Source organism: Crassostrea angulata, chromosome 7 (assembly GCF_025612915.1).
Source record: "Crassostrea angulata isolate pt1a10 chromosome 7, ASM2561291v2, whole genome shotgun sequence".
In the NCBI taxonomy this organism is placed as follows: domain Eukaryota; kingdom Metazoa; phylum Mollusca; class Bivalvia; order Ostreida; family Ostreidae; genus Magallana; species Magallana angulata.
The window spans coordinates 36,210,775-36,236,705 of NC_069117.1; the positions used below are offsets into that span (position 1 = coordinate 36,210,775).

The window sequence follows — 25,931 nt, forward strand, 5'->3', positions numbered from 1 at the left end:
ACAATGTACACTTTCCTAGGATGCTTACACTGTATTATTATAAATTGTAGTTTTTATGATTTTAAACATTTTCCATATATATTTCTATTTGTTTAACTTTGACCCTCTTCCCCTTGGGGCCAATACTATTTGAGGATTGAGCACTATATAGTTCTTGAGAAAAAGATTTTTGAAGACACAAAAAACTAATGATTCACAAAATATTGAATTCCACATATTTTATGTATCATATGAATAAACGGCCTTTGAACAATTAAGGTGTTTAAAAGTAAATAAATCCAATACTATATAGAAAATTAGAATTATCCGTTGGATCAACACATAAATATTGAGTTTCCCTTCCATTTCATAGCCACAAAAGCGCAGGGGAACATAAATAATGAAGAGTTGTATACATCATAAGCAAACACCCTCTCAGTGAAACTTGATGTCTTCAAGAACTAATATAATTTGTATTTTTGTTAAGATGTACTTTGTGATGCATATTATTTACTACAAGTACGAATAACTTCAAATTTCAATTCTTTTCTTAGTGCATCGATCCCAATTTAACTAATTTTAGACTGCAATCACAATCACAAGACACTTGTGAACTGTAAACTGATAGGTGATGATTAATAACGCGTGAAACCTCCAATATGATAAAAAAGAGATCAGTCTTTTAAATTATATAAACGAGGCAACACAGAGTGAACAACAATTATCTGATAATATACTTGTGTGAGCCAATATTTATATTTTAAGAGAAAGTGGAAAATCAAAATAGATGAATAAAACACTTCTAATCTGATAATTATATTATAAAGGAAACTGGTCTGGTAGAGTATCGGTATTTTTTTCCACTCAATATGTGCATCACAAAATATTTATGAGAAAAGTAATTGAAAGTAATCAAGAAAGTAATTATAATTACATTGAAATTCAAAAAAAAATAATTACGATTACAAGTAATCGAAAATCTCTTTGATTACAAATTACTGTACATTACTTGAAAAAGAGTAATAATTACAATCGATTACAATTACTTGATTATGATTACCCCATGCCTGTATCTCACAGCTATATAAGTCTGAACAATATATAAAATTTCATACATTTTTACCGTGTGGCTATATTGATCCTACACAATTGCTTGGGTCCTGGCCCAAGGGTGATGAATTGCACAAATAAGTTAAAGGGTTTAAAAAAGATCATAACCATGCATTCAGTTTAATTTTCCCTTCTGTGGATGTAGAGAAGAAGATTTTCTAAGATTAATACATTTTCACTATATGGCCATATTTGCCAAACTAATTAAATACTAATTACTTTGCAAATGTAATTAATTTAATAACACATTGCATTTGAGAATAAGATGTTTGTGAAACACTTATGCCCCCTCCCTTGGAAACATCCACAAAGAAAATGAAAGTAAACTGCAAATGATTGGAATTTTTCTAAGTCCAAGGGGCATAATTCTGTCGAAAATGGCTCGATCTTACCTTATATTATACTTGACTTAGATATTATCATGATAAACCTGTATACCATATTTTATTTCAATATGTTCATCCTCTGCAAAGAAAATGATTGGAAACTGCTAATAACTGGAATTTTTCTACGTCCAAGTGTCAAAAATGGCTCGATTATACCTTATATTAAACTTGACTTAGATATTGCCATGATTAACCTGTATACAAAATTTCATATCAATATGTTCATCCTCTGTGAAGAAAATGAGTGGAAAATGCAAAAAACTGGAATATTTCTATGCAGTAGAAACAGACTCTAACCAATCAGATTCCGAATTACTATTCTCTGCGATACTATCATGTCAGTGCCTACGGTTCAATTGGAGTCTATCATGTTATGACGCAGATTATGCACATTAGAATACAACAAAAGTAAGCATGCTATACATGGTTGTTTAGATAATTTATTGTAGAAGAAAATGGTACTAAACACCTTTGCATTGCATTTCGTATAAAAGCGAAAACGAATGCAACACACGGGAGGGGGTGGTTTAACTCATTCGGAGTTAGATACCTTGTGTTATTATTATACAATAGGGTAAAAGAAATTTCTCAGAAACAAGTGCCTGTGGTATAAACACTGATTAAAAGAAACAAAGTATTATACTACATGTTTATAAGCACATATAGATCTTAACACGTTGTCTATAGCTTGATTCGCCGCATTTTATTCACAGAGTTGGACTGTGGTTATGCCCGGTATGAAGGTAAAAAGACATTTACACGCATTTTTATTGAACGCAAGCGCCGATGAATCTTTTTGTATATATGCAGAGATCCTGGAAATTTTACAGGGGGGTTTGAAGAATAATTTTCTCTTTCGAGGAGGGGGAGCATGAGCGGATTAGAAAATTTTTCCGGGGTGGGGGTTGAGGGTCTGACCGTTATTTGAGTTTGCCAAGGGATGTCCGAGGCATATTTTGTTGGTAAGTTTATAATGTACACGTAATTGAAAGAAATTTTGCGGTTGGGGGGGGGGGGGGGGTCTGGAACCCTTTCCCATCCCTTCCAGATCCGCGCATGGAGAAGACCGATGCCGGTAATTTTACTGCAATTTTAACCTTTTTTATTTAATTATTCATTTTCAAAATTATCGGAATGCCAATATTACCTTTCAAAGCAGTTAAAACTTAAGATACGAACCATTTAGTCTCGGTGAGTATTGCGTCCGCGTACGAAAGAAATGGCAATATTCAAGAAATTCGGATGGACGATCTGGATCCTAGGTCGTCCATCCGATTCTTTTTCAGACTAAAAGTTACAGACCTTCAGTTAGAGATTGTCAAATTCTTATTGATTATGTCAATTTGTTTTGTCTCAAAGAATCATTTTTTTTTAATCAATTAAGTTTTACCTTAAAAAAAGAAAGAAATCGAGCTGAATTTTCAATGTTAGCATTTTACAATTTCATAGTCTAATAAAATTTCAAGAAACAACTCGTCATTGCTTTATCCGAAATATTGTATGGGAAAAAAGATTTAGATTGCATTTTTTTAAATAACAAAAGGATATACAAAATGAACTTAGATTAACCGCTAACAAACAGGCATAAAGAGAGACTGAGAACTAATTTCTTCTCTTTTTTACATCAAAAGAAAGTCAAGAATAAATCAAAATATATTTTTTCTTTATATGCGTTAATGGAAACGTAGATCAGCAAGGGGTTCTTTGTCGTGCAAGCACCTACTTAACATATTGTTACACGGGTCTAAAACGATGACAAATATCGAAAAGGCAATATTGTGGGTGAAGGATAAATATGTACATGTAGTTTGTTTTTTAGGTTTAATTTTGATGCATGTAATTATATTTATCTGCATCAGTTTTGTTTGTTGTTTTGTTTTGTTTATTAAAAAGGGGAATAAAGAAAATGAGTAATTTCCAGGCCCGTAGCATCGCTTTTGAATGGGTGGGTGGGGGGGGGGGGGGGCAAACTCATCCAACAGATCTTGACAAGCAAAAAAAAGGAATTTTTAATTTTCCAAAATCTTCACAATCTAATGGGGGTGGGGATGGGGGGGGTGCTTAGTATATCTAAAACTTCAATTTCAATCCTTATTTCATGATTTTAATTTCATACCATTTTTTTTTACATACGCCCAAAATAGTGGGGGGGGGGGGGGGGCAACTCCATGATAATTCAATTTTTTATATGTAAATTTTTAAAAATTAGTTGCTGCGAGAAAAAGTGGGCATGCTCTCCCCCCCCCCCCCCCCCCCCCACGAATTTTCCCATATGAAGTCAAGCATATATTTCCTTATTATCATAGCATGTTGAAAAAAAGAAATATTGTATCAAGCAGTTATTATGCGCAGATCATGCATGCATTCCTCTATGGTTTTCACAATTCCAGGAACTTACTAAGGAAAAATATATTTCCAGATAATATCGGTAACTTATAGTTCATTTAACAGTTAAGTTCCAGCTTGTCTTCTGCCACATGCAAGCACGTGTGTAATCCTGATTTAGAAATAGGTATCATGACCGATGTAAGGGGGGGGGGGGGGGGGTTGTCATCGCAACAAGATTGTGTACTAGTGTGTACATTCATTTTTAATTTATTATTAATGTTGAATTATTATTAACAAACATAATCATTAATTAATTATAACATGCAGTCTGGAAAATTAACTGGAAGAACTAAAATGCCAGGGGGTTTTGATTTCTCTATCTGCTGGACGATTTCATTTGCCTTAAATGTATAGGGTGTAAGGATGCCCGCCTACTAAATACACAACCATGCCCACACGTCAACCGATTACAAATGGCTGTATTATGGATTTATAAATCGTTCTAAAAGATTGAATCTGATATATCATTGTTAACAATTCAAAACTTTGAATTATTAAATTGGTTTTTATACTTACCCCGACCCTTACGAAAGAATCAATCCTGACCAATGGAAATTTTATTTACATGACTCCGCGCCAGAATGTCTCATTAATTTTTCGCAGTTATAGTAGACGAGTCCAAAAAAGGAACTTTTGAGACACATCATACAATGTGACCATATACCGTGAATACAGTTTACTTTGCGTCTATTTTCTTATTTTGAGAGTCCTTCGAATCATTGCTTGAAAATGAGAGAAAACATTGAATGCTGTTAATCTTTATATCATATAACATTTGAAACTGTTTTCATTCCACCCACAAGCTTGAAATTATGAAATAATTTTAATGAAAACAATATAAATAGTCGTCATAAATCCCCTATCAAACGACATATTACCACTTGGATCTGCGCGTCTTTTTAAAGGGACTTGGACACGATTTGACTTAAAATTTTCAAATATTTTTTTTCCATTTTCAATGTTTATATTGATAAATATAGAAGTTTATTCCCTATACTTAAAGGGATTTGGACACGATTTGACTTTAAGGTGGTATGGGACACTTCAATGTTGTGACGTATTGTTTATCGAAATAAACAATAAAATAAAGTGTTATTATATATTTCCAAAAGTGGTCGCCTAACTCCGTAGTGCAGTGGGTTAGAGAATTTATTACAAACCTGTAAGTCATTAGTTCGAATTCCGCTGGGGGTTTTACAATTTCTACCTTTTCAAATATTTTTAAAAGCTATATTTTGGTTAAATATTGTAAAATTTGAAAATTCTAAACCGGTGAAAGTTTTCCAATTATATAGTACTTTAATCCACATTGATATCGACAGATGTCCCATACCACCTTAAATTTTCAAATTTTATTTTTCCATTTTCAATGTTTATACTGAGAAATATTATAAATTAGAAGTCCATAATGCTCTGTAAAAATTTGAACTCAAATATTAAGTTATTATCAAGATACAGAGTTTATAATTCTTTGTTGTAAACCAAGCTCGAATATTGTCATTTTTAACGTATTTGTTGTATTGGTGTAAATTTCAAATGTAGCTTACTTTTGTTGATAATAGTAATAAGATATTGAGTTTGTTTAAATTATTTTTTACATGTCATTTTGTCTTAGAAATGGTAATACTCTTCATTACATTTTTTGCAAACAACTATAAGACTCGAGCTTTGTTTACATAGCTATCAATTCTTCCTCTGTATCTCGCTTGTAACTTGACTTTAACATTTAATATTTTGGTCAATCATTTAAAATACACCAATAAACCATTTTATACATAAAAATAAAAATAAAATTTTGATCTCAAATCGTGTCCAAGTCCCTTTAAAGAACCCAACTCTGATCACAGGATTCCACTTTACTACAGATGCATTCGCCTTTTCTTAGTCATATCCAAGGTATAAAGTGCAGTGCTAAACAACAGGTTAACAATTTACTTAGAGGATAACAAACTTTTAGTCAATGAACAAAATGGATTTAGAAAAGACCGAAGTTGTGAAGATCATGTTTTTACTCTGAACAGTATAATACAAAATAGAGATTCCACATTCGTTACATTTATACATAAATCCCATACATATATTTCATTGTATTGATGAATCATTTGCATGTTATTTGCATACTGTAATATGAACCTGGACATTCTAGGCTATTATTTCATTCATTCTTTGTTATAATCATGATATATTTTTTTTTAATGTACAAAGGTGGATCCAAAAGAAATGTCAAACTATGCATCGCGTTTCACTCTGGCGCTGTATTGTATAGAATGATAGATCAAAATTTTCCTTATCAAAATTCTAATTTGAAGTAAAATTTATAGCATGACATATATGTGACATCGCCGCTTCATGAATTTATGTCTTTTGTAAGGTTTGCATTTCTGAAAAAAATACATGCTTCAAAATTTGAAAAATACCCAAACAACACAATATTTTGAAAAAGAATAAATCATAGTCTTTTTCTAACTGTTTTAAAAAAAATACGAAACGTTACCGTCCATTTTGAATATCTACGCAATGCCTTTTGTCTCTAGATCAAGGAATAAAAGGACTGGACATTTTTTGCTTCGATGGATAAAAATCACTAGAAAATATACTGGAATTGATATATCAAACTAAAACTTAGAGCGAGTGAACAGGTACCCTAAATGTGGTTCCAATATCTAATAAAAGAATGCACATGTCATGGTAATACGTAAATTAAATAGACAGAAGATATACCCTCTGAAGGAAAGTTAAAACTAGGTTCTAACGTCATGAACTCTATTATTCAGTTCATGACTTCTTGAACAGACCTCGACAAAATGATCACACATTACAAAAAGAGAAATTAGTTTCTTTATGGGGAAAAATTAAAAAAAAAAAATGTAAAATAGAGCATCGTGGCCAAATTTTATAGAGTACTAAATTACGAAAATCTACCAGAACGCCAAAGATCAAGAAATAACGTCACTAGCGTGCGGTGATTATCCTTGCTTCACGCTCTACAAAACACATTGTATATTATCTTCAGAAATATTTATAATAATGCATTAAAATTTTCAGATCTGAATTGAATAAGGTAGATATCTCAAATCACAAGTTCTTGTCACTTTATGAGGATTTTTCACGATTTAATCGCATCTGTGACATTACTTTTGGATCAACCCTCGTATAGGCCCCCTTAGGGCCCTTGATTGGTGAATGAATAAATAAACACATATAACAGTAATACATTTACAAATTTATGTATCTGATGTTTTGTTTTTCATTTAATTGTTTTAAAGAAAAACCAACAAAGTGACGATAACCCCTCCCTTTGCAGTAAATAGAAATACCGCTAGCCAAGCAATGCTCTTCTGTTGAAAATACTTTGAATATCTTTCTAATAAAAGTCTTCATAGATGCAATTAGTGCTCCTAAGGTACAATGCAAATTGATATCAGAAATTGATCCCACAGGACTATGATTTTCTTTAATGAGCTTGTTAAATTTAATAAACTCCAAAAAAAATTACCATAAAGACTATACTATGTAAATTATGTAAAAAAGAAAATTTAATATTACAAACAATTTCAAAACTGCCAAAACACTACAATCATATCAGTAATCTCGAATTTCATTTAAATTAATGCCTTACAGTGTCACTTCATCAATTCATTTGACTAATTAATTTAAACAACTTCTAAAAATAGTTAACTTCTTTATTAATAATGATATTATTTATTTCCTTATAATGATAGAAACGTTTGGTTTACATAAAACAGTTTTAAAATAGCTCCAGAACCACAATCAATTTTACAGATTACCAATTTTCCCTGAAACCATGGTTCAGATTATGGTCCTCTTCGAACAAATGAATTCAGCCACACTTGTCTTTGATGTTCTTATCAGCTCCTAAGAATTTATCATTGACAAAGAACATTTTTGCATTGTCAGTTGATAGAATACTTACAAAAAATAAATTTAGTTAGGAGACAGACAAAAAAAAACTTCCTCTGGATGTTTATGTATAAATATATTTAGAGTGTTTTAATACTATTAATTAATTAATAAAATATGTAAGGATTACCTTCCTTACCTTTCAACATTAGTGTACAAAATATAGAATAAGGAAAATTAAAACTGTCATAAAATTATTAAATCTTGTCTGATCTTAAAAAAATTGCAGGTGCACATCTTCAGATGGTGTTCAACATATGTACAGATTTTCAGACTGTTCTATTCAGTAATAAAAAATTCTATAGGGGGACAATGTTGCGTCTACAGACACACGGACAGACAGACGGACAGGGAACATTTCAACACTGAAAACTATGTGCTGATGGACATTCCAAAAAATATGAGATCCACAATGGCGCAACTTAGATGTTGGAAACTGGACGGTTTCGTGGTGAACCTCTCAACGATAGAATTTGCATCTTTTGTGACTTTAACGAAATTGAAACTGAATTACACTTTCTTTTAAAATTGTTGAATATTTCATTGAATTTAAAGAATAAATGCTGCCTATCCTACATAGACTTTTTAATTGTATACTACCAACAGGACTCTTTCCTGAATCATGGTCTTCTTCTATTATTGTGCCTATTTTTTAAAAAGGGAGATAAATCTAATCCTAATAACTATAGAGGAATCAGCCTTGTTAGCAACATGTGTAAACTTTTTACTTCTGTATTGAACAACAGACTTATAACATGGTCAGATGAAAATAATGTCATTACTGATGCACCATTCGGGTTTAAATCTAAATGTGGTACAAGTGATGCAATTTTTGCTCTACATACTTTGATTACTTCATCGTTGGCAAATAATAAGACTTTACTGTGCCTTTGTTGATTTCAAAAAAGCATTTGACTCTGTTGATAGGTCTAAACTTTGGATGAATTTGTAAAAAATTGGTATCCAAGGAAAACTTTTACGTTTTATAAAAGGGTTGTATAAAAATGTTAAAGCATGTGTGACTTCTGATGGATTTTTGAGTGATTTTTTTTAACAGCAATCTTGGTTTAATGCAAGGTGAAGTTCTTTCACCCATTTTATTTATTTTGTATGTTAATGATTTTGAAATCAATTTTTTAAATTCTGAATGTGTACCATTTGAAATTTCGTCACTGAATCTTTTCCTTCTTATGTATGCTGATGACATGGTGATTTTTTCAGAGACAATTGCTGGTCTTCAATCTCTTTTGTATGAATTAACATATTATTGTAGCACATGGAAATTACACATTAATGTTGATAAGTCAAAGATTGTTGTTTTTAGAAAAGGTAAAAGAAAGTGGAAAATGGTATATTTATGGTAAATCACTTGAAATCGTAGATTAGTTTGCTTATCTAGGCATTATTTTTTACTACAATAATAATTTTTTTAAAGCCGAGAAACAACTTGCTGAGCAAGGTAAGAAGGTATTATTTTTATTGAAATTTTTTTTATTAGAAACATGTTTTTTAATCATAATACTTTGCTATCATTGTTTGATTGCTTTGTTGACAGTGTCATTAACTATGCCTCATATGTATGGGGTTCACTAAAAGCACCTAATATTGAGAAACTTCATCTTGATTTTTGTAAACATATCTTTGGAGTTAGAAGGTTAACTTGTAATGTAGCAGTTTATTCTGAATTAGGACACTGTCTTCTGCTGTACCAAAGAGTGTTCAACATAGTTATGTTTTGGAAAAAATACTGTACTATAATAATTGTATTATTCAACATTGCTATTATACACTATATGACTCTGTTGAAAAACATAATGCAAAAAACTTCTTGAATAATGTTAAAGAATTTTTATGCAATCTGGGTATGTTTGAAAAGTGGGGAAAAAAACCCAGCTGCAGATCTCATTGTTGTTAAACAACGTATTTTTGACCAAGCTTCATAGTATATTTTTTCTCAACTAGATATTTATAGTAAATGCTCTTTTTTCAAATACTTAATTGCAACCCATTCTTTTAAATTTTTATTTAAGGAAACCTATTCCAAACAAATATCAAAAGTGTATTTCAAGATTCAGGTCGTCTTCCCATCAATTGTCTACAGAAACAGGTCGATTATATAATATTGAAAGACACAATAGAAAATGTTTTTTATGTTCAAATTCTATTGAAGATGAATTTCATTTTATTAGTCCCCAACCGGTTTTTACCGGAGGGGACTATAGCTTTCTTCTGCGTCCGTCAGTCCGTCCGTCTGTCCGACCGTCCGTCCGTCTGTCTGTCTGTGCCACTTCAGTTTTCCACTGTTTTTTTTATGCGTTTGACGAATGATATGATATAAGCAGCTTCAAAATATCAAACTACAGATCAAGTTAACACTTTTGTAGCATCTGGTTGACATATTTTAGAGAAAATTTATTTTTTATATTCCAATTTTTTAATGTTCGGGTTCGTTATCGGGCTCGGTGTGTATCAAATAACGAGGAAAGTATGTTTTCAGTAATAATATCGTGCATTTCTTGGACCATTCCTTTTATTGTTTCTAACAAACAAAAAAGTTCTGTAAAATAGTGTCAAGCATTGTATTGTAAATTTAATCGACAGGTTTTTTGTATTATAACAATCGGGTTTGTTATCGGGTTGGTCTGTTGAGACGGTAAGAAATGGTATTCTGCATAACAGTGTATTGTTTTCACAAATTTCTACAAACCGGTAGGGGACGTGTATTGCTTATGCAATACTCTCAGAATGCTTGTTTAATAAGTAAAAGACTGTAAATAAACTAGGTTTGGAGACTTTCCCTGCTACGTGTAAACAACTGAATGAAGAAATTTTATGCATGTAAAACCAGCTTGGCGCAGGTGAAAGATCAACACAATTTTAGAATATTTTATATAAAATTGGTAGAGAAAGAGAATATAAGTACCAGTGTGAATCGTGCTTGGGAAACCTACGGATTTACCCCAATTTTTTGTAAATCGCCTTTGATTAGTAAAAATGTGCATTATTTTGATGATTTTGTGGAATGTTTCAACAGTATCTTCCATAAACGAAAGATGTATTTCTTTCCCAAGCAATAACTTCAAAGTATATGACTTAAAAAGGATTTTTCTTAAAAATATCTATGATTTAATGTCATTAATCCCCTGCGACGATGCGATTTAAATAGATCATTTGAAATGTTAGGATTCGCCCGTCACGTGATTACAAAGTACATATGACGACACAAAAATGCCTCAAATATAATGTTTAACATCGGTGTCAATAAATGTAACATAGATTTTAAGAAATACTCCCAGTCAAAGTATTTTTGCGATGATTCAAATGATATCGTTTTCTAGCCGTATTTTAGCATCGTGACGCCTTTACATTGCTGCGTATGTACACTTTTGCCACATTCTCCTGTTAACCTACCTGTACGTGTATATTGTTTACATTTATTGTACTGATAAGCTGTATAGCTTAAAGTTAATAAAGAACTAAACTGAACTGAAAAGTGTAAGCTGTAATTTTTCATGCTTGCATGGGCTATCACTGATTCATATTTCTAAAAGTGGCATTTGCTTTGATAGTTCATGTTAATTGATCAATTATTGTTTGTTGACTTTTTGGCTTAATAAAACACATTGTTTTGCCTCGGACTAGAATGTCGCGACGTCATTGGATGAAACGCGTCACGTGGCTGCCTTACAAATTTCTTTAAAAGGCAAGCGTCAAAATTTATAGGGCAACATGGCGGACGTAACGTTATTTGAACTGATTTTCTACACAAACGTTTGTTTACATATCAAACTTTAGGTCCTCGACAAAACAAAACACTTATTAGGTTTGTTACTGACTGTTTAAAGAAATTTGTGGGGTCGGTAAAGTCCATAGAAGGCTCGGCTCCGCCTCGCCTTCTATGGACTTTACCGACCCCACAAATTTCTTTAAACAGCCAGTAACAAACCTAATAAGTAATATTGCTGTACTATCAGAAATCATAGAAATTTGCCCTTGCATGGACAGTATTCCAATTTCTCTGTCTGTAATTAAAGGGACTTGGACACGATTTGACTTAAAATTTTCAAATTTTATTTTCCCATTTTCAATGTTTATACTGATAAATATAGAAGTTTACAATGCTATGTCAAAATTTGAAAGTCAAAATCAAGTTATAAGCAAGATACAGAGTTTATAATTCTTTGTTTTGTAAACAAAGCTCGAAAATGTCATTTTTTTTTTTTACAAATGTGTTGTATTGGTGTAAGTTTCAATCAAATGTATTTTTCTTTGTTGAAAATAGTATTTATAAAGATACTGAATTAGTTTAAATTGTTTTTTGCAGGTCATTTTGTCTACAAAATGGTAATTCTCTACATTACATTTTTGTAAACAACTACATGTATAAGACTCGAGCTTTGTTTACATAACAATCAATTCTTACCTCTGTATCTCGCTTGTAACTTGACTTTAACATTCAATATTTTGGTCAATCATTTAAAATGCACCAATAAACCAATTTATACATAAAAAATGAAAATAAAATTTTTGATCTCAAATCGTGTCCAAGTCCCTTTAAGGTAAAAGCATGACTATTTGAATTTTAATCAAACATGTGACCCTCTATCTCATAAACAAGAGATTTGCAACTTGACCATTGTAAAAAGCGTTGTGTATTTACTGAATTAATTTCTTTTGTCTTTGCGACAAAATTAATACTCATTTACCAACCATGTGAGCCAAAAAAAGTGTAAAATATGAATACAATTCACAAACTTGATAACATACCTTTAACTAGAACTGTCCTAATGGGACTATCACCCCTGCAAGGCTGATTTCAAATGGGACAAATAATTGAATTGAATAATAAAGGTTTGGAACACATACAAAAAAAAATTCTAGAATTGTAAAAAAAAAAATTAGTTAACAAAGAAAAATTAAAATCAAAATTGTCAGAATTTCACTGGAAATACATATCTATAACAGTAATACATTTACAAAAGTATGTATCTGATGATATATATTTTGTTAATTTAATTGATTTAAAGAAAAACCAACAAAATGACAATAACCCCTCCCTTTGTAATAAATGGAAATACTGGTAGCCAAGCAATGTTCTTCTGTTGATAAAACTTTCAATATCTTGCTAATAAGAGTCTTGACACATGCAATTAGTTGTTTCAAATTTTCCTCACTTTCTCCTATGGCACAATGGAACTCCATATCAGAAAATTGATCCCATACTAGGACTATGATTTTCTTTGATGAGCTTGTTATATCTAATAAACTCCCAAAACATTACCATAATTACCATACTATGTAAACAAATGTAAAAAAGAAAATTTAAAATTACAAACAATTTTAAAATTGCCAAAACACTACAATCATATCAGTAATTTTGAATTTCATTTACATTAATGCCCAATAGAGTCACTTCATCAATTTACTTGACTAATAAATTTAAACAACTTCTAAAAATAGTTTAACTTCTTTATTAATAATGATATTATTTATTTCCTTATAATGATAAAAAATTTTGGTTTACATAAAACAGTTTTAAAATATCCCCAAAACCATCACCCATTTTACAAATTATCAATTTCCCCTAAACACATGCTCCATCTGAACCATGGCTCAGATAATGGTTCCCTTGGGACAAATGAATTCAGCCTTGTCTTTGATGTTCTTATTAGCTCCTAAGAATTTATCATTGACAAACAAAAACTTTGCATTGTCAGTTAATAGAATACTTAAAAAAAAAATTCTTTATTAATTAAGACATAGACAAAAAACCTCTATCTGGATGTATTTATATCAATATATTTTAGAGTGTTTTAATACTATTAATTAATCAATAAAATCTGTAAGGATTACCTCCCTTACTTTTCAACATTAGTGTACAATATATAGAATAAGGAAAATGAAAACTGTCATAAAATCATTGTCTGATCTTAAAAAAAATTGCAGGTGCACATCTTCAGATGGTGTTCAACATGTGTACAAATTTTCAAACTGTTCCATGCAGTATTAAAATATTCAATAGGGGGGACAAAGTTGCGTCTACAGACAGGCGGACAGACGGACAGGGTGACACCAATATACCCCCCTAAACTTCGTTTGCGGGGGTATAATTAATGTACTGTATTTGATATGCACATGAAATTCAAACCTCAAGTGATAATTAATAAAATTTGTTCATTTGACTATATTATTTTAACTTACCATAAGTTGGGCCAAACAAAGGACTATCACATTTGAAGACTTGCTACTAGCTATTGCATAAAAGAACTGGAGAAAAAATGCAACATTTTAACAAATCAATGATACAAAAAAATGAGAAATGTTCAAGTGTTAACAGTCTATGGTAGAAAGATAAACTTACCCTTGTCAATGTTATTAGTAATCCTCTAATAGAAGTCACAATGATGATTCCAATTAAAAGGAAGGAGATTTGCTGTGACCAGAATTTTACCTAATTAAAGTAAATTGAAACACTATAATGCCATGAGGAACATCACCTACCTGAACAAGGATAATCACATAAAACATTGTTATACCCATGTAAAACAGTTACTTTATAACTCTTTACGTAAAACAAGAGGCCCATGGGCCACATCGCTCACCTAAACAGTTCCTTGTAACATTCTATTTCGTAGCGTATGCTATTTTTATTTTTAACTTTGAACCCTTTCTGAGGCCCCAGTAATGGTCCAAGGTTTATGGTTGGCTTTAACAATTTGGAATTTACACTATTTGAGGATCCTTGCACAGTTATCACACATACTGTAGCATTATAGTTCTCGAAAACACTTTTCAAAAACATTTTCCATATATATTTCTGTTAAACTTTGAACCCCTTTTGGGGCCCCAGTATTAGTCCAGTGGTCACAGCTTTATTAATTTAGAATCTACATTATTTAAGGATGCTTGCATAGTAATCTCACAAGTTGAAGCATTGTAGTTCTCTAGAAAAAAAATTTAAAACATTTACCCTCTGTATTTCTATGATAAACTTTGAACCCCTCTTGGAGCCCCAATATCAGAACGAGGGTCATGGCTTTTATAATTTCGAATCTACATTATTCGAAATGCTAACGTAGTTACCTGACAAACTGAAGCATTGTAGTTCTCGAGAAAAAGAGTTTAAAACATTTTCCATATATACTTCTACATTAAACTTTTAATACATCTCGTGTCCCCAGTATTAGTCCAGGGGTCACTATTTTAAAACTATCGAATCTACATTATCCAAGGTTGTATGCATAGTAATCTCACAAATTGTAGCATTGTAGCTCTCGAGATTAGATTTTTAACATGTTACCTATATATTTCTTTAATAAACTTTGACCTCTCTTAGGACCCCAGTATTAGTCCGAGGGTCACGATTTTACCAATTAAGAATCTAAATAAGCCACGGATGCATGCATAGTAATTCCGCAAACTGTAACACTGTAGTTCTCGAGAAAAGATTTTTTAACATGTTACCCATATATTTTTTTAAATATTAAGCGATTTTGAACCCCTCTTTGTGCCCCATGATTAGTCCGGGAGTCACGATTTTTACAAATTAGAATCTACATTATTTAAGGATGTATGCATAGTAATATCCCAAACTGTTATATTATAGTTCTTGAGAAAAATAATTTTAAACGTTTTCCTATATATGTTTAACTTTGAACCCCGCTTGGGGGTCCGAAGGTCACAATTTTTACAATTTAGAATGTTCACTATATATACCAGCTTTTGTGTAAATATTGGCGTTTCTGGTGCAGTGGTTCTTGAGAAGAAGATTTTTAAACTTTTTATGTTAAACATTCTGCCCTGCCTTAGGGGCCCCAGTTTTGATATTTAGAATCTTTCCTATACATATCAATGGCCGGAACGGCCACAAATTAAGGCGTCGAGCTGACATTTTCTTTAATATAAATTTTTACAATTTTAACATCACCATGTGATTGTATACTCAGTATATTACCTACGTAGTGATGCATTTGTAATACAATGCATCATAACTCATCATGGTTTCAAAAATTGAAGAAATTTCAAAGGTCAAAAATAAATTATCTTCTTTCTGCTTTAAACAGTCTTTGAACAAATTCCATGGGTTCATCATTTGTAGACGAGGGTAACACATTCACAGTGTTTCCCTAATTATAATAAAACATACTTTTATTTAGTTCAATTCCTGTGTGAAACAAGATTACACCTATGGTATGGTTGTTTACAAATAAATCCACACCACGTGCGTTGATCTGCCGTATATATAATGCTCAACCTACCAACTAGCTGCAATATTGCAACAAAATCACAAGATACATTTATCGCTTACATTCATTTTGGAGACTGTGCCCGAAAAGAAATAAATTTACATATTAATTTTTATTTTTTATAGGGCACGGTCTCCAATTGCAAACTGTAAGCAATAAACTTAAATAATATTTATTGAATTTTTACACCTTATCATATTCATCCGTCATTTCTTGATTAAACAAACTAACATACATATGCAATGAGTCGTCAATAATTAGGGAGACACAGTTGGGTTTCTTGGTGCACAATTAGTTGAATAAATGGAACAAAGATCTTGTAAACAATGTTCTATGTATTTCTGTATTAAACTTTGAACCTTGCCGGGGCCCCAGTTTTGGTCCGAGGGTCAAGACTTTTACAATTTAGAATCTTCACAATATATACAAGTTTTTGTGTAAATATTGGCATTTCTGATGGGGTGGTTCTTGAGAAGAGGATTTTTAAACACTTTTCCTATGTACTTCTATGTTTGAACCATGCCTTGGGCCCCCGTTTGGGTCCGAGGGTCACAATTTTTACAATTTAGAATCTTCACTATATATACAAGCTTTTGTGCAAATATTGGCATTTTTGGGGAGTGGTTCTTGAAAAAAAGATTTTTAAACATTTTTCCTATGTATTTCTATGTTAAACTTTGAACCCTGCCTTTGGCCCCTGTTTTGGTCCGAGTGTAACAATTTTTACAATTTAAGATCTTTACTATATACACAAGCTTTTCTGTAAATATTGGCAATTTTGGTGCAGTGGTTCTTGAGAAGATTTTTTTTAAAGTCACACACCATATACTCACTGTTTCACAATTATCTCCCTTTTAAAAAGGGTTGTACCCTTTATTTAACAATTTAAAACCCTCTTTTCATAAGGATGATTTGTATTAAATTTGATAAAATTTGGTCAATCTGTTTTAGAGAAGAAGTAAAAAATGTGAAAAGTTTACAGATGGACAGACAGACAGACGACGGACAATGGGTGATAATAACACCTTCGGTTCAGGTGTGCTAAAAACACAATCATTTCAGGTCTAAAACTGGAATTTTCACTTCAACATTCAAAATATAAACAAAAGCTTTGTTTACATAGCAAATACTTCCAAGCTCTCTAACTCGCTTATAACTCAACAAATGATACTCAAATTTTAGTTGCCTATTAAAAATGCTTTACTGAAGCACTGTAAACATTAAAATCAGACAAATAATTTTTGACCAAATTGTGACCATGCCCCTTTAAACTAGAGATACTGTGAGCAAGCTCACAATTGATACCCCCCGCTAAGAAAAATTTAATATTTAAACATTTTGAATTATTGGTATACTGAGCCGGATCCCGAATTTTTTTTCCACACATTTTATTTTCCTTAAAAAATTCATCGGGGCAGGCCATTTTCAGAGAGACGGGTATGAGAAAAAAATGTCTAAAAATAGTTTTATGTGGCCTGAGACAGGCAAGCTTTGTGTCAAAGGGGTCATGATTTCACAATTTTGGTAGAGGGTTTCATGGACATCATAATCATGCATTTAGTTTTTAACAAATATAAATGGGAGTAGAGAAGAACATTTTCAAAGATTTAATACATTTTACTATATGGCCATATTGGCCCCACCCTAGAGCCTGAACCCCTGAACCAGAGGCCATGAATTTCACAATTTTAGTAGAAGGCTTCATGGACATCATAACCATGCATTCATTTTTTTCCTCACATGTGTGGGAGTAGAGAAGAAAATTTTTGAAAATTCGGCTTTTTTGCATATTTGGCCCCGCCCGTGGCACCCCAGGGGTGGTAGAGCCATGCATTTCACAATCTAAATTCTTCTTACCATAGAGACATAAAAATGGTAACGATTGGCCTGGTAGTTTTTAAGAAGAAGTTAAAAATGTAAAATTGTTAACGCACGACGACGGACGAAGACCAATTGCAATAGGTCACATGAGTGACTCAGGTGACCTAAAAAGCCTTTAATTTCACTTCTTTAATTTTCGAGCTTATTAGAAAGTGTGCAAATAGCGGTAATAGAATTTTTGGAGCATGAATTTGTCCCGTGTAAAATTATGAAATAATCGATTGCAGAATTCCGAAACTGTTAATCCAAGTTTGTTACAAATGGATTAATCAGTTGTAACTACCGTAATACAGGTGCATATGATTTTTTTTTGTATTTTTTTATATATATAAAATTTCAATCATAAGTATAACTGAAAACACAATAGAAATACTATTATAAGATGTATATGTTAGACATTATTTTAAATGAAATTTATTTAATTAGAGTAATTTATTTTCAAGAAGAAAAATAAAAACAACTAGAGCAAAGCTCGTTGTAAAGCAACGAGTGGGTCTTCCGTTAATGTCGGAGGTAAAGCTTGAAGTTTCTGTAAGAGGCAGAGCTCTTATACCATATAACAAGAGTAACTAAAATAAAAAGATGAAAAAAATCGAATTATTCCTGGTACGACTTAACAAAATCCGAATGATTTTTAGTACGAATTGACAAAAACATTTTTGATTTCAAGAACCACTTATCAAAAAAATCCGAATGTGTTCAAGTACGACTTAACAATTAATTTTGGTACGCGTTAATTTTACTTTGAACATTACGCTGTTTTTTAAACCAAGGACGCAGAAACAAAATTTCCGGAAAAATCAATTTTTAAACCCCGATATCTTTGTAACGCATCGTCTGATTTTTAAACGGATTTCAGTTTCGTACTCAGCATTAAGATGACTGTAAGATACGTACGTTTAATTTTTAAAATCGAAAATCATGAAATTGAAAAAAATTGGTTTTACTTCCGGTTTCGACCGGAAGTGTCCGAATTGAGTTACCAGCCTTATGTCATAAGTAAAATAGTAGTTATACCGCGAAAAACGTCAATATCTGACGAATTTGATGACATCATCGAATAATTTTTTCAAATCATAGAGATCTTTCAAAAACACATAAAACCTAAAAATTTCAAAGCAATCGATGCAAGCGATTTTGAAATATTTGAGTTGGAAAAAAAATAAAAAGAATAATAAGAATAAGAACAAGATATCTGTGAGCCAATGCTCACTAGTGATACCCCCGCTCTGATGTGAATATGCAAAATAAGCAAAGTCGACATTTAACAGGAAGCTGGCATCTGATTGGTACAGAAATATATCCCACAATATGGCATGCCTAAACAAATAGTGTGTTTAAATTTCAAGCATCTGCGATAAATAGCTGCTGAGAAATCTTTGAGGAAAATTGGTTTGAAAATTTTGGCTAAAATAAACAAAGTACTCATTTAACAGGAAGTTGACGTCCAATTGATACAAAAATATATCCCACAATATGGCATGCCTAAACAAATAGTGTGTTAAAATTTCAAGCATCTGCAATAAATAGCTGCTGAGAAATCTTTGACAAAAATTTGTTTGAAAATTTTTGCTAAAAATAAACAAAGTCGTCATTTAACAGGAAGTTGACGTCCGATTGATACAAAAATATATCCCACAATATGGCATGCCTAAACAAATATTGTGTAAAAATTTCAAGCATCTGCGATAGATAGTTGCTGAGAAATCTTTGACGAAATTTTCTTTGAAAATTTTAGTTAAAAAATAAGCAAAGACGTCATTTAACAGGAAGTTGACGTCTGATTGGTACAAAAATATATCCCACTATATGGCATGCCTTAACAAACACTGTGTAAAAATTTCAAGCATCTGCGATAAATAGTTGCTGAGATAAATGCGACAGAAATTTTTGTTACGGACGGACAGACAGACGGACAGACAGACAGACAGACGGACAGACAGACAGACAGACACACAAGGGTAAAACAGTATACCCCCTCTCCTTCGGAGCGGGGGTATAATAAGAAATAAAAGAAACCGTAGAAAAACAAAAGGGTCTTCTGTTGGAAACGGAAGACCCTAATAAAAAGAAACAATAGAATAACAAGACTAATAGATAATAATAATAAACTAGTAGACTAATTGTTCATGGAACAATTAGGAGGTCTTTACACCATTCATTTGCCCTCTTGGTTTGTTTAAATCTTTTGCGGGAAATCTGTAAATTTGAAGAAAAAAAATGGTTCTGCACAGTGGTACCGATCCGAGTACCCTTAGATTATTAGGCGAGAGGGCTGCCGCTACGCTATGTCGCTTGTTACTTGACTGAAGGTGAAAATTGTTGAGTTGTGTAGTCAATTTGGATGATGATAGAAAGAAGAGATGGAGCGTTCTTTCTTCCATCTGAAGTTGATACCCCAACATTGAGAAACCTTTAGAATAGATAGGAGCCTAGGTTGCTGATAGAAATGTAAACACGGATTTTCAGTGAAAGTTGAGCATGAATTTATTAGATACAAATATCAAAGCGTTGAAATTTCGTTTCTCGGGATGATGTTTCAATGCCGCTGAGGTGGATAACTTTCTTCAATAGGGTTCATTTCGTTTGAAATTTGGCAGGCAATTAGATTCAGGTGTGAGGAACAGTCCCATGAATTTTCGCCAAGTTCTACAGAGTTTTACTGGAGCTGGAATTTTTATTTGGAGGCGTAGCTAAAACGCGGTCTGGAGTCAAATGGCAGGCAGTGTTTCATCCTTTCAAAAAATTCTGACAAACGGTTGTAATTAACACTTTTTTAGGTTTTATTTTAAAAAGGATTATTAAATTTCAAGTGCAAATATTGAGGGTCAAGTTCATATAAGAATTCAATCCTTGTATAAAAGAAGGTGGGGGGGGGGGGGGGGGCTAATTGTACATAAAACTAAATCTGTTACATATGTTGCATATGCTTATAACTCATTAGTTCTAAAAGGTCAAGGTCAAAGGTCAAGGTCAGGTCAAAGTCAAACCTAAAAATAAGGAGGGGGGGGGGGTTAAAGAGCTAATTGCACATATAAATGAATCTGATATGTATATGTTAAATATACTTGTAACACATCAGTACTTAAAGGTCAAGGTCAAAGGTCACACAAAAAAGGGGGTGGGGTGGGTGGTGTTTTTTTTTAATTTCGTATGTGTTTGTGAAATCAATGAAATTGAAAGGGGAATTACTGCCAGAAGGGGAAATTTGACCCTTTTGGGGTCAATAGATTGAAGAAACTTCTAAGTGTACTGAAGACATTGGTAAAAGTTTCAAGTCTCTACATGTTATGGTTTCAAATCCTTGCCTGCAATTTCACAGTCACTTACCAAGACTTAAACATAAGAGAAGATTAGCAAAGGTCGATTAAAATTCGCCATGACAAGTTATAGATCTCACATTTAAAACTAGATGCTGTCATTAGACAGTAATACCCTCACCAAGTGTTTGCCCCTTAAAATAACACTGTTTTGTCAAAGTACAAGTTTTAGTAAAAACAAAGGCTACATGCAATTTCCAGTAATTTTTAAAAATTATAATTTTCATAGAGGATGAGATCCCATCCCATAAAACTCACGAGAAGCCTTTTATGTAAGATTTGGGGTTGAACTATTTGCATTTGTACTAATTTTTAAAGTTAATCAATAACGTTTAACATTTCATGTCATAGAAAGTATGGTCTATATAATTATTACAAACAAAATTATGCCCCTCCCCTCTGCGGTTGCCGGCTTCAGATTTGCTTCTGTGTGCCAACATCTTTGTGTGCATGGACTTTGAGAAGGGGTGGGAGTGAGTGGTCTAGACCCTCCTCCTCCCTTGAAAATTCCTTTATATCACTGTAATAGTAAAATTACCAAACCCCAATCCGCCCCGCCCCCCGCAAACACAATTACATGTATTACTCTGATCCCCCCACTTTCCTCATGGATAAATAAATATACATCAGAATTTTTTTTATAACAACGAAAGCCTGTATGTGTAGTTGCAACAAAGAAGATTGTAAACAGTGCAAAATAAATGACATACATGTGATTATATTGCGCAATGACTTACAATGCTGAACTGCCAGGACAGAAGATAAAATTACTGATTTAAGGTAGCTCCAGACTCGTAAAATTCTCTGAGGAAAGTTGAAAAACCGAACCGATTTCGACTTAATAGACTTAAATTTCATCAATTGTTAGAAAAAATATACATGTCATCACACTTTTTGAGATGCCAGATAAACATAAACTAAAGCATATTTTAGCATTAGAAAAATGTATTTTTTTTCTGTTAAAAGTAAAATCTTGAAGGCAGAAATTTGTTTTTCTTGTTTAATTTTAATGTCAACTTTATCAGAAAGCTAAAATTACAAAAAAATTTTAAAATTAATCGTTGGAATAAGAAAAACTATAGCATTTAGACATACAACTGAGAGAAAAGTCAGAAAAAGAGTTATTTCCCCTTTGGATAGATAAAATATATAAAAATTTGGAAATTTAGTATAAAATTAAGTGCGTAAATATCTTTAACCTACCAATAATTCTAATTACATCCATGTGATTATATTCACATAAAATAAATAAAACTATCTTGCACAATTTTTAAAGAATTCAAAGTTTTACAAAAAAGTGTGACGTCACAGAACACTGGATCTACTTTAAGCTGGTATAAAACACATGTCAATATTTATGTGGATAAAAGTGTGTTATAATCAAAATTCTTTCATGATAATGTTTAAGAATTTTAAAATTTTACAATACATATATTTGTCCCCCCCCCCCCCTCTCCAAAAAAACTAAGTTTTTAATTTTTTAGAAACTTAAAAGCCCCAGCAGGATTTGAACTCTTTACTTACGGACAAGTAGTTAACACTCTAACCCACTGCACTTCACTGTTAGGTAACATTATTTTGGGGGAAAATATTACATTTATACTTTATTGTTTATTTCAATAGGGAGTGCATCACAATATGCAGGTGTCCTGTACCACATACCTTAACTTAAGACTGAAATGTGTGCTTTACATATTCATTCACCTAATAAAATAGTGCAATAGGTTTCGATGAATATTTAAAGTCATAAAAATACATGCATGTTACAAATAACTGATCTTTGTCTCAAGTTACTTACACAACACAGGTCTGCAGGCCGCATTAGCAGGTACTAGTTTTACCCAGCTCTTTGGTTAGATGTGTAATTTCTCGTGGTGTACATACCAGTATGTGTTTTCCATATACAGAAAAGGTTTATAAACACGCATAAACGTTTCTTCTGTGATGATCAGCTAAAGGGATTCCTATATTGTGCTCTAATTGGATTATCATTATGATGTTGACCAATATAGGTAAGCATAATACATGTAGTAGCATGTACAGTATTATGAGACACCGCCATAGGTATAAGTATTACTTTCACTTTCTAAATAAGTGATCTCCCTTTGCCAGCATACTGTATCATCATCTTTTAATATTTGAATAAGCTTATCATCATTACCTATCCTTTCGCATTTGTACAGTTTCTGTCATTTTAATTGCAAAGGTTATTTTTTCATTTGTCAGACTTACACTATTGAGTTGACCCCATATTGACCCTGTGACTTTTTGTATTAAATTTGTGTATTACATTTAAGTAAGTTTAGAGACCTATTATCATGTTTATATGAGTTATAATAGGAAGGAAGGGGTCCTTTTTTCTTAATGTATTATGATGAATCAAATTTAATGTAGGCCATGGCCCTATGGGATTGTTCAGACCCCAAGAAACAGGAAAATACCAAATATCTTGAAAACTGTTTAGATCCTTCCCACTAAATCATATATCATAATTCTTGTGTCTAATGTCATTATGATGCATTAAAAGGTGTTAAGTATGACCCCCAGGTAATGTTTTTAAGGTGGAAGGCTACATCGTCACAATATGTCTGACATCCGATTACGCCATTTTGTTCCGGATTGATAGCATTATGTCGTGGTACAAAATAGCTATACACCGTTCAATTGAACTCTTTTAACGAGGGAGATCAGATAAGAATGTAATCACCTGATTATATATAAACGCTTAAAAAATTTGTCAATTCCCTTCGTGATTAAGGGTGCAAAACACAGTTTTATATGTAACGTTATAAGGATGTTTTCAGATGAGGGGAAAGCAAAACTGACCCCTATACAAATAAATTGTAAAAACATGTTACATATATATCTATATATCAATAGAAAGATAAAATTGTGAATTTTTTAAATATTTAAGAATAATGCACATGTAACTTAATGCTAGAATTTATTTGGCATTCAAAACATGCGGAAAAAAGACAAAAGGATGCCTCTAAATGCAGTACACCCATGCATTTTAGGCTCCCCCTAAAAGCAGAATGCAACCAAATCAGCAATTTTAATTTCTGTACATTTTCAAGAACAAGTCCTTAGGAATCGTTTGATAGAATTTTCAGGGTACATTCGCCAGCTTTTCAAAGAGCTATGTCACCCGCTAAAACATGTATGAAATTCTACATGAAATTCCAGATGTTTTTGGAGTTACCTCTCTTTATTTTAGAGTCTCACAAAATTAATTTTTAAAATTTTTCTACATACTCTTTTCATGTATTCGACAGATAATCCACTATATTATGCAATTGAGAATTTAAAAAATTAATTTTCATGTATACCGCATAAAAATAGCAGGAAAATCCCTACCCATCATGCTTTTCCCCAGAGAAAACCCCCTGGATTTTATACGAAACTGTGTTTAGCTACCTAAAGCTTTCAACTAACATTGATAATCAACTGTTATGTACAGAAAACGTGAAATCGAAATATGCTGTTGGCAATACATATTTGTCATGTCATCTGCAACAGACGATAATAAATATGTGATGGATTATCGATAAAGGTGACCAGATTTAATATTTTCACTTGAACCATATATGCATGATTAATATAAAACTAAAGTTCAGTTAAGTACCATCTCTTGTATTATTTGAAACATTTGCAGTATAAGACTTGCATTGAAAGTTTGACACTTAACTAATGTATTTTAATTGAAAAAGATATAGCTAGGTAGCAAGAGCAATGGAAGCCCGGATTTGCAAGCCAAATGAGGGAACGACAGAATCTTGAAAAAGAACATGTTTTTAATTACAACACGTACATGTGTATCACTATGGACATCTAATGTATGTATCAATATGCATGTGGTTGTTTATAATTTGTATTGTATATAAAAAAAAGGGCAATGAAACTACTTACATTTTGTTTTAAAGAGTTAAATATAAATATGATGCATTCATCAAAAATATATCGTTTTCAGATTCAAACATTATCATAAGCACTACTAACCTTATTCCTACATTTTAGCATATACTTGTACCTTTTTAAAAAAAATTCTTTGTGATTTTTTTTTAATTTGAAAATTGGTCCCAAGATATTAGAGACCAAGTAAAATCAAGAAAGACAACTCTTAAACAGGATCTTTCAAACCAAGATTTTTGCAATAATTAAGTATTTCTTTTAATTTTTCAATTTCATTCAATTTCTTTTTTTCATCTCATTAACCAACGATTATTGTTTCTTTTTCAGATTTTTGTGGGATTTCATCCAGCAGTTTGCCTTAAAAGAATTTCTTAATATTTTAGTTTGATATTTATGTGGATTCAAATAAAAATCATACAAACTTCATTCATGATTATTTTGTTTTTCATTTTCAAACTTTATAACATTTCACTTTCATAAGAGTTTTAAAACAGAAATAATTAAAAATTTGACTTATCTGGTTATCTGGAAGCAGATTGATATTTTAAAAATTCTCTAAAAAATAGAGTATTGTACTTTGAGGTCTATTATTGTTGAATACTGTGCATATTATTAGTAACAAATGCATGCAACAAAAATCTCCTACTCTTATTTGGTGTAGACACCCCCCTTAAACACACACCCTCTCTCTAAAATAGGAAATGATGATATATTTTGATAACTTTTGAGATCCCCATCACTAAACCATATCTATTCTTGTTCTTTGTGTCATTGCGCATCAAATGGTA

At 31.9% G+C, this 25,931-nt stretch overlaps 1 protein-coding gene across 3 annotated transcripts in view; it reads right to left on the reverse strand.

The window, feature by feature from the left end:
- The window catches only part of LOC128155164 (Golgi pH regulator-like), a 211,234-nt gene that overhangs the window by 12,130 nt on the left and 173,173 nt on the right, over window positions 1-25,931 (reverse strand). For 2 of the 3 annotated variants that reach the window (XM_052816743.1, XM_052816745.1), the window contains 2 exons: window positions 14,146-14,235; window positions 13,986-14,051 (listed from right to left, as the gene is read on the reverse strand). In XM_052816743.1, coding sequence (XP_052672703.1) covers window positions 13,986-14,051; window positions 14,146-14,235 — 156 coding nt within the window. Of the gene's footprint in view, window positions 1-7,651; window positions 7,740-13,985; window positions 14,052-14,145; window positions 14,236-25,931 lie in introns of all 3 variants that reach the window. The other variant, XM_052816744.1, reaches the window with a different exon arrangement.